This window comes from Centropristis striata, chromosome 9 (genome assembly GCF_030273125.1).
Source record: "Centropristis striata isolate RG_2023a ecotype Rhode Island chromosome 9, C.striata_1.0, whole genome shotgun sequence".
In the NCBI taxonomy this organism is placed as follows: domain Eukaryota; kingdom Metazoa; phylum Chordata; class Actinopteri; order Perciformes; family Serranidae; genus Centropristis; species Centropristis striata.
The window spans coordinates 36,678,318-36,692,994 of record NC_081525.1 but is presented as its reverse complement, the minus strand read 5'-3'; the positions used below and the strand labels follow the sequence as shown (position 1 = coordinate 36,692,994).

At 37.7% G+C, this 14,677-nt stretch overlaps 2 protein-coding genes across 2 annotated transcripts in view; one reads left to right on the top strand and one right to left on the bottom strand.

Annotated features, from left to right (window-relative positions):
• The first annotated feature begins 9,743 nt into the window (after nucleotides 1-9,743).
• Nucleotides 9,744-12,859, top strand: ptgfr (prostaglandin F receptor (FP)). The gene is made up of 2 exons (XM_059340460.1): nucleotides 9,744-10,538; nucleotides 11,984-12,859. The coding sequence occupies exons 1-2, from the start codon at nucleotides 9,744-9,746 to the stop codon at nucleotides 12,290-12,292; spliced, it is 1,104 nt and encodes a 367-aa protein (XP_059196443.1). The 3' UTR covers nucleotides 12,293-12,859.
• A 794-nt stretch (nucleotides 12,860-13,653) lies between these two features.
• The window catches only part of LOC131977248 (uncharacterized), a 4,373-nt gene continuing 3,349 nt past the window's right edge, over nucleotides 13,654-14,677 (bottom strand). The window contains exon 2 of the mRNA XM_059340459.1: nucleotides 13,654-14,677. This exon is cut by the window's right edge and continues 774 nt beyond it. Coding sequence (XP_059196442.1) covers nucleotides 13,836-14,677 — 842 coding nt within the window. The 3' untranslated portion in view covers nucleotides 13,654-13,835.

The following is a 14,677-nucleotide window of genomic DNA, read 5'->3' as shown; positions in this document are numbered from 1 at the left end:
CTTGTAGATTTGCCACTTTAATCTAGTAAATTTTTTCTCGAAATATTATCTGAAGTTACCAAATATAGTTATTTGCCTGATAAAGGGTTTAAAGGTAAACAAAGGAAAATTAAACAAAGTACACAATAACATATGGAGGCCAAGTGTTATGTAGCTGAGTTGAAGCTCAATCTTCAACATGCTCCCAATGTTGCTTGTGAGGTGAAGAGGCAAATATATTGCTTACTTACATCCAATCTAGTAGCATAGTTGTGTGAATCAGGAGGTTGTTGCGGTTGCCAGAACTTCACAGTAAAAAAAAAAAAAACAGTGAGTGGGTTTTCTACTATAAATTTAAATGTAAATATTATCAAAAACTGTAATTCTGACTGAATACTCCCTTTATTTTAGGGTTATTGTGTCCTTGTGACATTATGGTATTTCTCCATTAATTTTACATGAAAAAAACTTCTACAGTTTAAAAGTTACGGTTTATTAAGAATACTTTATTAATCCCACAATGGGGAAATTCAACCTCTGCATTTAACCCATCCTTTTTTTTTTTTTTACACACAAGTGAACACACCATGCAAGGAGCAGTGGGCAGCACATTACTGCGCCCGGGGAGCTGTGCAGGGGGGTTAGGTGCCTTGCTCAAGGGCACTTCAGTCCTAGACCTGTCATTACCGGGATTCGAACCAGCGACTCTCCAGTTACAAGCCCTATTCCTAACATCTAGGCCAAGGACTGCCCTAAGGACTTATTAAAAGTGTCTACTACAGTGATACTTCATTTTTAATTTTACACCCTATTTCTGATGCAATTTGACAGTGTTTTACTGTAATTTCTACTCTACCCACCACTGATAAGCAAGTTAGTTACTGACTATATAAAACAGCGCAATAACATGAGTTATGAGATGTTCATGGATTCTTCTGTTGAACCTCTAACCACAAATCACCTTCAGCTTCAATCACAATATAATTGCTGTCACCACTAATCTGGGCTTTGCAGCCCTGCTGCAGTCTATCTGAGTGTTATGTCTCCATAAAGGTCAGATCTTACAGGTTCCATTTCTCTGGGACTAGAAATTAATTAAACATACAATTATAAATCCTGCTCTCTCTTGTCTCATTGTTGTCTGTTTTGACAATATGTGAGTTTGGACGTCAGGACAGCTGTTCTCTTATCCTCAGTTGTAACTGTCAGCTAATTCAGCTGCAACCAAGTGTCGTGACCTTTTACAATCAAATGTGTGTTGTGTTTGAGCACAAGGGAAATGTGAGATGTGAGTGAACCCAGCCTGTTCCCTGTTCAACCTGCAGAAGATTCTCTTTTCTCTGGACTGACTGTCTAAGCTAAACAGCTTGACACATTTTGCAACCCCCTTGCATATGGCACCAACTCTGCTCCATTAACAATTTCCAAAATGAGGGAAATTATTTGGTCAGGGTGACAGACAGAGGGAAGTAATGACAGAAGGAAGTACAAGATGAGCAAGAGCAGAGGAAGAGGACGTTTGTTACCTGTGAATCTTGTCACCAGGGTGTCTTTGTGATGAGATAGAGACATGAAGGAGGAAGCGACAGCGTCGCTGGCAAAAAACCTGCATTATGGGTTATTTTCCCATTTCGCTCAATCTACTGCCGGCTCCATCTGAACCCCACTGAGGCAGGCAGTCTATTACATGAGCTTCATTTGATGCAGCCAACAAAAGAATGTGATTGCACTCCCATGCCTGCGCTTGCCTTGCATTGTGAACAAGAACTCGGCTTCCTGTCATTACAGCAGACACTGTATGACACCACACTTGAAGGTGTAATGTCACCCGGGAGAAGAAGTCACCTTGTCGGGTAATTACTGACCATTTGGGCAGCCGAGAAAGCTCGGAAAACAGGTTTATTTCCCACATTGGGATGTCAAGATATTCTGTTTCTACAATGAGAGCAGACATGGTGACAACTCAATTACGCACTTTAAACAAAGATATTAGTATTCAAAATGAAATGAAAAACAAAATTGTGCTCAGTAAAATGTTTCTCTCAGTTTTCTCTCAGGTGTTAAAGTCACCCAAACCTACAAATACTTGTGTTTGATGACTTAAATTTAGTAAAAAATACAAAAGAAACTGTGCAACATTTCTTCTGCCTGACTAATTTTATCCCTTTGGAATGTAAGGATGAGTATTGGCATTTAGAATACCTTTTTTTTTTTTTTAAATGTTGACATTATTTGCAAAACACAGCTTAATACTGAACCAATCCTCAAAAAGGTACAATATAAGATGATCAAAGATGCCACACATGTCCTCAATCACAACTTTATGCTATTGCCATATTGCCTATTATGTGATACATATAAAAAGAAGTTTGGTTTAGAAGCCTTAAGAGGGTTAGTCCACCTGGTGTATAATTGGATAGTTTTTTGCACTTTTTGTTGTAATGTGCATATGAGGTGTTGGCTGTTGAGTGGTCACAGCAAGAAACCCTTGTGTGACTAATCATTCATTCATTTTATTTCTACCTGCTCTTTGTCCCTTGAGGCCAAAAGTGCTCTTATAACATTTTATTTAATTTTATTTTATTCGTGAAAGCCTGGCCCCTTTCAAAAAGTACATTTAACAAGTATTAATAATCTAGCTCTAAATAAAATGACCTGGCAGCCTTCAGTTAGCTTTATTTTTACATTGTGAGTTTGTGTGATTTATTACAGTATTATATATTATTTAATTGACAGTCTCATCGTTACGTAGCGTCATTAGGCGACATAACTTCGGTCCTGACTGCTGCTTCTTCTGCTCACAGTGATGCTCACCTGTGTTAACCTGTGTTGTGCAGTGGTTGATGCTGTTATGTGCTGTGCTCGGTTAAAGCTGCTGTGTTGCTGCTGATGTTACAGTGAGCAGGGACAGAATCTGCAGAACTCTGGATCAGGTCGTGTTGTTCAGTCAGCTGTTGATCTGTGTGAGCTGAATGAGTCTGTGCTGTTGTTTAGTGAAGTTGTGTTCATTAGCTGCAATAAGACCATGCATTTGATGCATACATCGAAACCTTTTCTTGTTGAAGTTACTTTTAAATCTGCTTTTTGTGTTAAATCTCTTCAGTATTCAGTACTGATCTGAACTTCTGAGCTTTGTAGCACTGTGTATATTTTAGTATGTTAAAAAGATAAACAGTACTGTGTCTATGATACGTGCATCATTTGAACCATCATATTGTTTACTAGTTTATGTGTTCAGGTGTTTTCCACTATGTTGTCAAACTTTATTTTCATGTAATTTGTTTAATATATATTTGACTGAAGAGAAAGCAATCTACTATATCTGAGATATTAAAGTTTGAGATATAATTTCCATCAGTAGTAGAATCACTCACTTTTTTGGATGATCCATTATATTATAATATTATAAGAATAACTTTGCTTTTGAATAGAGGTAAAGTAATGTATGCTTTATCATCAAAAATATTAACTTGCTGAGCCGTTAACTTATGACATCATGCCATGTTTCACATTAATCAGTGATGCTGATCCGACTTAAATTGACAGTGATTAAAGTTTTTTGCAATAATAATAATAATTATAAACACTAACAAGCACTACAAGTAGTCTCACTATTAAAACAAGATTTAAAAAATAATAAATATTGTTGCTCTAAATCTCTCTGCACAGTCCTGGTTTGTATATTGGCACTGAACAATGTGTAGTAAAAGTATTTAATATAACAGAAACAGTAGAGGTGGTTGGTAAGTTTGGCAGCAAAAATGAGCAACATCACACATTAAATTCTTAAATATTTCTAATGAAACACTATTTACAGTCACATATTCTTATTTGCAGTCTGTAGATCGGCCCTCATCCTGACTTTCCTCTCTCTTCTTTTCCACTTAGCTGTAATTGCTGAAAGAAAGCAGCGGAGAGTGACGGGGACAACTTGTAAGAGAGGAAATAAAGTTTTGAGGAGGGAAATGAATCAGATTTCCTTTAAGACTTCAGGCATGATGAAGCATTAAAGTCCTTCAGGGTGCTGAAATAATTGGGACGTTAAGAAAATGACTCCAATGTCACATGAAGCTTAACTGCAATTTAACTCTTATTTGAAGGAAATGCCACTCAATTTTATAGTCTGATATGAATAATACAGGACAATTATGGTTGGAGATGCAGTCAAATTACACTAATACACAGCAGCACAGATGGAACAGACAGAAACTATTGCAAAAACATGAATAATACACTTTCTGTGTGCAAAATGACTTCAGGAATCTAATTTCATGGATCAGCATCAGCTTCCTACTGATAATAATTCCTAGAATATGATAATATGTCCAAATTTGGTTTACAAAGGTCTGTATGAAGTGATGTTGATAGCATCTGGCTCGGTTGCCTGGCCCTGCAGCAGATAGTCAAAAGTGTTTTGTTAAGCGGTTCCAGCAGAATGACATCATCGAGATGTTATCAATCAATATGCTGACAACACAGTCTATGGGCGTGATAAGCTGAGAGGGTCTGACACTGCACTCGCTTGGGAACTTAAGGAAATAAACTGAAATGCATGTGTGTAGGAGGACGCAAGTAATCACACAATCATAATATGAAAGCTCAAACTTCCTCTCCACTCAGACAAAACATCTCTCAGGCAGATCCTGTCTGCATAGTAAGTCTTCCCCATAGCCATCAAGTGCTATAACCAAGAGCTGAAGTGTGTGTCTGTGTACGACTACTGCAAACAGATGGGTTTGTTTTGTCAGAGGAGAGAATCTACACAAGTAGAGTTTTTGGAATGGGCAATGTGAGCAGTCAATTACAAAAAAAACAAAATATGTTCCCACTGGAGATGATCAGCTCCACGGCGAGCCAGAAAAAAATACAGCAGAGATGATGAATATTAAAGTTGGGCTCTCTGTGGGTGTCACAGGCCCGGCGCTGTGAAGGGACACCGAGGCTTACAAAGACGTGCGAGTTGTGGACTTTCCAGCAATCTGCACAATTGTTGCTGTTCTGTGAAAAAATCTTATAAATAAACAAGAAAAATAAAGAAAAACTTTGTGACAATGAGTATTTTTATGGTTTATGTTGGACCCTGCTCAATATGGGATCTATGAGACCAATTGCCAAAAACGTCCTGTAAGCCATTACTCTGCAAAGGTACCCATAGCTACTCTCTCAAACATTAAACTTTATTTCACCGCTATTCCACTAGGGGAAGCTTAACAGATTTTGTACCACTTAGAGTTAAGACAAACATGGGTAAAAAGTCCTTTCTTTATGCTGGAACTATTCTTTGGAACAGGTTACCTGGCCCACTTAAATCAATCAGAAGCATACGCAGTTTTAAACAAAACTTGAAAAAATGGTTTAAACACCAATCTTAGAATGTTGGCAATCTGTATCTGTCGTAATCTGTAATTTATGTTTATATGTGGCTTATGAATGATTGATGCATGCATGTATGTATGTATGTATGTAAGAATGATACTTGTTTGATTTATGTAAGATATGCTTCTACTTGCTCCTGCCTTATAGGGACCACAATGGAAACAAGCCTTAGGGCTTTATTGTGTCATCCCTGACTATTTTTTATCTATTTATATTACGTATGACACAGGTTGCTGTTTCATATTTTTTATATCAAGAATGGTCAAATAAAATCAATCAATCAATCAATCAATCAATCAATCAATCAATCAATCAATCAATCAATCAATCAATCAATCAATCAATCAATCAATCAATCAATCAATCAATCAATCAAACAAACAAACATTTTGCATTGTTACACATTATTATACATCATATAAACAATGTATTACATTGTCAGCCAATTATATAAATGATAACAGAGATAATGTTGGTCAACTGATATATCTGTCAGGCTGTAGATTATGTAGCCTTAAAGTCTGTTTACAGGTGCTGTGTACTTCCGAGCGTGTGAAATAAAGCTGTATATTAAAGGAATACTTCACCATTAAAATGATAATTTGTATATGCATTACTCATTGCATGTTACCTTGAATTCTTGAAGAAAGCTTTGTTTCTCACATGGCTCCTCGGTGAACGAAGAGTCCGAAAACATTTTACGACAACAAAACTAAGAATAATACAAAGAAACATTCCAGATTTCCTCTGTTGTGTAATGACTGATTATTATTGGCTCTAAGAGATTGTATGTCCATTAAGTGTCCGATCTCTTCAAGGGTAATATTTTATGCAAAAATCCATTCAGTAGCCTGTAGAATTAAGTGTTCTCCTCTCTAATACGTCTTAAATTGAAGCTCTCAGGAAAGTCGATAACTTGCTCCTTGCTGGGTCATATTCAGTGAAGAACTCTCTGTACTGCTCTCCAGTTTCGAGAGTCTGTTGTTTGGCCCCTAACCCTTTCTCCATTTAGGATCACTTTGCTTTCCTTTAATGAGAGTTTTATGTATTTTTGAAACCGCTCACAGTCAGTTTGAGTCCATGTCTGCTGTGAGATCTCCCTGGATAAACAGATTGCTGCTCGTGTAAAAGCCTTAATGGTTTAAAATGACATGAAGTAAAACAGTAAGAGGTAATACTGCATGTACTGTTCATTGTAGAGTCTAATTCAAATGACATTTGTTTGGCTATATTATCCTTATTGTATGGCTATAAAGAGAATATTCAGTATAAGAGGGTTCATAGTAACACTTTTACACCACACTTTCCATTGAGAGTTCATCTTCATCATTTAGAAATCAGAAAAAAGGAAAACAGACATCATCAGTGACAAGGGACTGCATGAACCCGCTGGACAACAACACATTTGAAAAAAAAGAGAATAAAAGGTAACACTTTACAATAACCATCAAAGTGATGTTATAGATGGTTTATAAACCAATTATTAACCATTTACAAAGTGCTATACATATTAAATCTTAAAATGTTTTCCAAAAAAACCTTAAAGGTATATGAATCATTTTGAAATAATTTACATACTTAACATTGGTGTTAAAAATGTTATAATGAGTGCAAAACTATTAATAAACTAATAATTATAATGTAATTGTTTGTTAATGGTAAAGTAACTATCAACTTACATTCATATACCATCTAGTTGGCATTTATAAAGGATATATAGTATATATTACCATATATTACCATTCCAAATGGCCTATATATGGTTTATAAATGATGATTAAACTTTAATAAACTATCTGTTTACCATTTATAAATGATGGTTATTGTAAAGTGTTACCGAATAAATCAACATATGGACTGGAAAACACAACACCTGTTCCTAAATTGAAGCATGGCTGTCCACATTCTTTGAGTTATAAGCACAATGGCTGGCTGTAGTATGCAGAAAGTGTGACTAACAGGTTGAATAAAAGGAACCACGAAAGGACCTTTTGTTCTGTCAGTGGTGAAGTCTGGCTCACATGGTTTCTTTATCATTGCATTGTTAGACCCTCCGTAGTTGAAAACCTATTTATTTGATCTGACAATGTTTACTCACTCAATAATAAATGTTGAAGCTGCTAAAAAAAAATGAGAGTATATTATATTCTCCCCCACTGCTTTTATGCTTTAAAAATAAAATTGGTGCAAAATCCAATATTAAGGAGGTGATAAAACACATTAATCTAAGCAAAGTAATACAACTCAGTACATTTTGGACCTTTCTTGTTTTATATCATTTTTGGGAAATCTGATTTTGGAGTATCCGTGTGTCTCTCCAGTAGATTTTATAAAGCACAGCAGAAGACATCAGTCAGCAGCAGGTGAGTTCATGCAGTCACAGCCTGATGGGAAGTTATTGACGAACTGTTTCTGCTGCAGACACAAGCAGCAGGATGATCCCGGGCGCAGTAATGTGCTGTCCACTGCTCCTTACATGGTGTGTTCACTTATGTGTAAAAAAAAAAAAAGAAAGAAAGAAAGAAAGAAAGAAAAAGGATGGGTTAAATGCTTGTTAAAATGTTAAATGAGGTTGAATTTCCCCATTGTGGCATTAATAAAGTAATTAATCTTAATCTTATAGCAGAGAGGGGATTATTTTCTCCAAAAACAAGAATCTAGCAGAAAAAATGCATAATGTGTAGCCCTCAAGAGAATAGCGTAATAATTAATATCACAAGTAGAGCATCATGCGTAATTACAAGAGTCCGTGCGTATTTTGGCGGCTATTTCCGTTTTCGTACCTGCCCAGTATCGACAGAACAAAAGAGGACACTTTGGATGTTTGTTTGTTGTTGTTGTTGTTGTTTGTTTGGGGTTTTTTTTGCAGGAGGCGACAGATGTGTGCAGCAGCCTCAGAGCTGGATTTCAGTTTGGAGTGACAGCTCGCGGACTCCACTGACTGACTGATTTGGCACCAGAGGAGCGCAGAAGGAGCAAGTTGCGCTGATCGTCGTCGGGGGATACTGAGGAGAGCAGTTTCTGGACGTTCAATGGCATTTACTGCGTCGCTTTGTTTTATTGACTATAAAAGACACAGAGAGTGACTGGACATATGGCGAGTTGTGCAAAAGAAGATCAAACCTGAGGTAAGGAACTCAAAAGTTATTGGCTAATAAGAATCTGGTCATTTTATTGGATTTTAGTCACACCCAGAGCTGCATGAGAGCTGTGTAGTAATATGCTGCAGGCCTTAAGACTTATATCTTTTATTTTTTGTAGAGCTGAGCATCTGTTCCGAGTCAGTACAACTATGGGTTATTTGGTTAAAGCGATCTCTCATTAAACTAAAATGACAGTTTTCTCAGTTGATTTTGTCAATCTCTCCTATTTTAATGCCAACAGTAAGTGCAGATTACCTGCAAAATCCTGCTCAAAATATTTAGTTCATTTCTCATTGAGAAATGAACTAAATATTTACTTTTGAGAAATTCTCAAAAGTAAATATTTCTGTCAATGGACATGTCAGTGCCATCAAAAGACCTTGTCATTGTTTACAGACATTGTAGTCAAAATGCTGAGTCATGTTTGTAATATAACTGGACTCAGCACGTTTTTCTTCTGATAAAGTATGGCTAAGGGTTGGATGATTGAAAATGTGCAAAAATGCACTTCTTCTTTACGAAATATATCATTTTCAATATCAGGATTCACATTTACACCTTCACTGGTTGTTGTGTAATTTGTTGACAGATCATGTTATTGTGATACAGAAAAGAAAAAAAGACAATGAATAAGAAGAATAAACAATGTAAATATTGAAACACCACATAGGCAGACCTGTGCAGGGAATTACAATGCAGTATGTGTTACCTCCTGATGTTCCGGTCTGTCAGGCCACATTTTCAACTTACACTTTTTGCAATGCAGCCTCTTCTCCTCGGCTGTTGACCCTGGTAATTTTCTCATTGTTCTGAGGTTCATGAGAATGCAAATTGTTCAAAAGAATGATACATTTCTTCTATGATGTGCACAAGTGACACAACGTTGTGCAGGTTGAACAGGTAGTTTTGGGAATTTCCGCTCTGATCTGAGAAATGCACCAGAGAAACTGTCATAGAGAGTCATTTTTTACCCTCTGAAGTTATATTCCAAATGCTTTGGAAGAAATTAATATTTTATTCAAAATTAAACTCTTATAGGGATACATTGATGTAGAGAATTAATAAAAGGAAGGATTCTAGGCAACATGCCCTACTGTATGAAGCTCCAATAAAAATTGAGATAAAAAGTAAAAATAAAAAGCCAGTTTGGTTACATCATTAAAACCGTAACAATAAAAGAACCCATTAATTACAAACATGCATTTCCTCTATCATTTTCCCTCTCTTTCAGATTTCATTCCCACCATGTCGGCCAATGGGAGCTCAGAGACAGGCTGCAGTTCAGAGGTCAGACCAAGTAACCACACATGCAGCCAGAAGGAGCTTTCTATAACTGCTTCCGCCATCTCCATGACTGTGGGAATCTTCTCCAACAGCCTTGCGCTCTTCATCCTCATCAAATCCTACAAAAACATCCGGATCAAGTCCAAGGCGTCCTTCCTGCTGTTTGCCAGCAGCCTGGTGGTCACAGACCTGCTGGGTCACCTCATCATGGGTTCCCTGGTACTTTCCGTCTACAGCTTCCACAAAAAATGGGAGGCGTTTGATCCTCACCGCATCGTGTGCAGTGTCTTCGGGGCGTGCATGGTGTTCTTCGGTCTGAGCCCCTTGTTCCTGGGGAGTGCCATGGCGGTGGAGCGCTGCATTGGAGTCACCAGGCCTATCTTCCACTCCACAGCGTTAGCTTCCCGCCACATGAAAAGGCTGCTGGGACTCATGTGGCTGCTTGCTGCCCTGGTGGCTGTGCTGCCTGTGCTGCTGTGGAGGCCCTACAGGGTTCAGAGCTCCAGGAGCTGGTGCTTCTTCCACATGGAGGAACCCAAAGACTGGCTGGACGTGCTCCTGCCTCTGCTGTTCTCCATGCTGGGGCTGCTGGCCCTGCTGCTATCCATTGTGTGCAATGCACTGACAAGCTGCGTTCTGCTGCAGGCCAGGCTGCGCCGCAAGCATTTCTGCAGAAAAACGTCCTACCACATAGAGATGATCTGCCAGCTGCTGGCCATCATGTTGGTGTCCTGCGTGTGCTGGGGCCCCTTACTGGTAAGGATTTATCCTCGTTAATAGACCTTTAACTCTTCTATATGAAGAGTTAAAAGTTGCACGTTTGCCTGAAGCCATGAAAATGACTTGGAATACGTGATTAATTTAGTTTTTGCACAATTTTTAATTTAATTTTAGTTTAGAGCACTTTTCAAGCTGTAGCACTTGTTTCAGAAGATTCAAAAGATTTTCAAAATACTAATTAAAACTCAAAAATCCATGTTAGTCCCCTCTGACATCCAGAATAGGGAACATGAGGGCACATATATCAGCATCACTGAGCCCATAAACACAGCTAGAGGTGCAAGTTCATTGAAAGAGAAAATATGTACCTATATAAATACATAAATGTATTTGTAAAAGACAAAAGCTCTCCTAAGCAGGAGACATGTTAAGTAATAGGAAAGAACCATACATAAATCAAATAATATGCAAATATAAGAGATGATCTCATATAAACCAGAAAAAATAACAATAAAAGAACAGTCTCTTGAATCTAAAACAGATAAAGGAACAGTTATATGGAAGTGCATATAAAATACTTAAATTATATTATTACAAAGCACAATTAAAATATGTAAAAAATAAAGTTCAAATAAAACATCACATTGTAATATAAAGGGAGAATATAAAGTTATGCAATAAACGAAAAAGAAAGCATTGGCAAGTGGAAATGTATGTGGGAAAACATTTCCACATACCATTATTTTTCTGATCTTTAAACCACATCTTCTATTTGCTGCCGTGTCTGTCATGGATTATGAATATTGGTAAGTACAAAGTGACTGTGAGAGACAGTGAAAAGGGTTTTGAAAGGAGGCAGAAACATGACAAGTTATTTATTATCTGTGATGCGTGATGAGAGATGCTTTTTAAGGCTGAATGATGTTGTTTATTGTTTATTGTTTATTGAATGGTTAATCCCCATTAGCTGACGCCTTGGCGACTGCTAGTCTTCCTGGGGTCCCTAAAAAGACATATAACATGACATACAAACAACATAAACAAAAACAGTACATACAAGAAAAACAATAACAAACTCAATTAATACATACATGCAATACTGTTAAAAAAAATTCTACATTCATATTTATCCGACAAATGTTATACTGTAAAAATCATTAATTCAGATGTCTATAGTGTCAATATCAGCTGTATACACTGATAATTTATCATTTCATTAGAGAACATTTAAAAGGAAGAATCATCCGGCTACAGATATAGCAGAGAAAAAGAAATAAAATAAGAAAACAAAATATTGCAACATATTAGTAATTATTCATTTGGTGGGCGGCATCAAGTGTGTCTTAAGTAATTTTTTGAATGACAATTTGTTTTGCGTGCTAGAGATGCGAGGAGGCATGTTACATGATGATATGACCGGGTGTGTGTATTAGATATCCATTTTTCCATTAATATCCATTATTCTATGACTTTTCCCCCAGATCCATGTCATCATACTGAGCATCCGAACAAAAGACGAGCCTGCATCTCTCAGCCTCCTCGTGGCGGTACGTATGGCCACATGGAACCAGATCCTGGACCCCTGGGTCTACATCCTGCTGAGGAAAGCTGTTCTGAGGAAAATCTTCATGTTGTTCCACAGCTGCTGCGGCCTGAAGTTTGACAGCTTGCACCGCTGGCAGCGCAGCGTGCTCCGCAGCTCGATGGAGACCAGCAACTCGGGCACTGCCCTCAATGACTGCCGCTGTAGATTACCTCTGCCAGACACTGTGGTCAAATCCGTCACCTGAACCTTCGTCATGATGTTTTAATCTGAGAACACGTGTGAGGAAAACACGAAGAAGCTGTGAAGATGTGCAGAACTTTGTTTAAATACAGACGTCAGTACAGAGTTACAGAGTTTACAGAGTTATTGTACAGAAACTACCATAATAAGATAGTTTTCACTATGAAGTGGCAGTATTGTGCTCTCATGTGAAATGTGGGATTTACCTTGTGCTCACAACTTTAAGCTCTGTTTTACGCATCATCTGAACAAAATCTGTCTAAAATGTTCACAGCAATGAGAATGTATTACAGTGACAGTCACTGCATTTTTGTACTATTTGAAAATTACATTTTTGTTCTTAATATAGCTAAAAATGTCCATTTGGCAGCTCCAGTCTGTGCAGGAAACCTTTCTAACTAACTAACTAACTAACTGTCTGTCTATCTGTCTGTCTGTCTGTCTGCCTGTCTATCTTTATGCACAAGCGCTTTTGTAGCATCTCTCAGATTAAATCTTATTTGGGCTGTACTGTGTAATAAAGGCGAAAATGGAAAAAAACATATTACAAAACAAATTGAATCCACCTTTTTCAGGACAAAGTCTGTCTGTTTCTGTAGAGTCTGAAGTGTGGCACTGGGATAATTATAGACATTTTCAGTGTTCAACTATAATCAACTATTATTATTATTACAGTAAAAACCAATCAATTATATGAATTATAATAAATCAAGATAATGCAGTATGAACTGATTAATTGGCCCGCTGTTATGCGTTGGCAGAACTCTTGCTAATTACCACTCCTACTGCTTTAACTCTAATTTGATTTCACTTGTAGGTGGCACACTGCTTACAGATCTTTGAGAGCTGCTCTTCAACTACAGTGAAGCGATAAAAACAATTGTGAACATTACAGTAAAGCAGAGCACACTAAGGAAGCTACAACTCACAAACAGAACATGTATACGTAAGTGTTGTTCAATGTTTATAATCCACCTGTGTATCTCATTATAATTAATCAAAGTACTTGGTGAAGGTATGCTCATAACCATTAGGAAATGTCTGATTTATTTCGGGTTGGATGAGGTCTTATAGTCCACCACTCTTACATAAAATATACATTTTCCAACCAAATCTCCATAGGTTTTGTTAATGGTTATCTCCATTAATAGTGGGGATGTATTGTAGATTTTCAGTCAGGTCTGAGACAATAGTACTGTGACACTTCTGCTGTCGTGGACTTTACATCAGATATAATATCAAGAGATAATAATAATAATAAGTCAAGTGTGGTGGATGTTCCTGCTACAGAGTGTCACAGTGATGAATATTAAAGTCTAAAACAAACAGTAACACGTTCATTTAAACAATGGAAGCTGTCATCAGTTTTCACTTTTATTGGTGACTTTTATTCATGAACAGAACAAAACAAAGAGCATGTCTTTTATTAGTCATTATTCATTTATTATCTGAACATTTGACTGTTTCCTGTCATAAACATCAGGGTTACACTGAGCTGCAACAGCTTTCACCTGGAAACAAACTCATTTCATGACAGATTTTAGCGTTTAGAGTTTGTTGAATATCGCTTCCAATTTTTCCTCCATCTTCTTCAGTCTGGTGTTGATGGTGGTGATGTCAGGCACAGTGTTATCGCCGATCAGTGGGACGATGTTAGGTTTCTCCGGCTCTACACAGCTGTCCCTACGGTAACCATCAGGACACAAACACAAATGTTCGTTGGAGTCCACCAGCTGCTTGCACTCTCCTCCGTTGTCACAGGTTTGATCGCTGCAGACAGAGATTTTTCTGGAGTAATAGAAATACACGTCGTACTCGAAGCTTTTCACGTCACACTTGAAATGCTCCATGGATTCTGGGACTGCAGCAAATGGATTGTAACTGGCGTGTATCGCTTTAAAGTACTCTGTAACAGGAACACCATCGACTTCTGCAGAGCAGTGCTTTTTTTCATTGATCACATTACAAAAGGACAAACTAAACGGTTTTGGCTTGTAGCATCCCCCCACCTCAGAGATTACTTCTGCTTTATGGGTCTCCTCTGCTTTCTGAATGTAGTCCACAGCCACAGTGATCGCATCCCAAGAATACTTTTTCATTTTATATAACTCATGAGAAGCATCTTGATCTTTGGGGTACACCATCACCACCCAGCTGTACCAGTAGTACTTCCCATCCAGACGATTTTTCACCTTCTCAGCGACGGCTTTGTGGTCGTCATGACTGATGGATGTCCTGATCGCTTCCATGTCGTCATCCAGGTACTTCTCATAGTTGTCCAGACAGTAGTCTATAGTTGATATCTGAGCTGTGTAGACCTTCTTAATCATGTCAGTGTGTTCAGTTTCTTTGTCTAATACATCAAAACCGATCAGTTTCCAGTAGAACT

Coding starts and splice junctions, on each gene's coding strand:
- ptgfr (XM_059340460.1), top strand. CDS start 9,744: ATGTCGGCCAATGGGAGCTCAGAGACAGGCTGCAGTTCAGAGGTCAGA. Junction 10,539..11,983: donor TGTGCTGGGGCCCCTTACTG/GTAAGGATTTAT, acceptor CTTTTCCCCCAG/ATCCATGTCATCATACTGAG.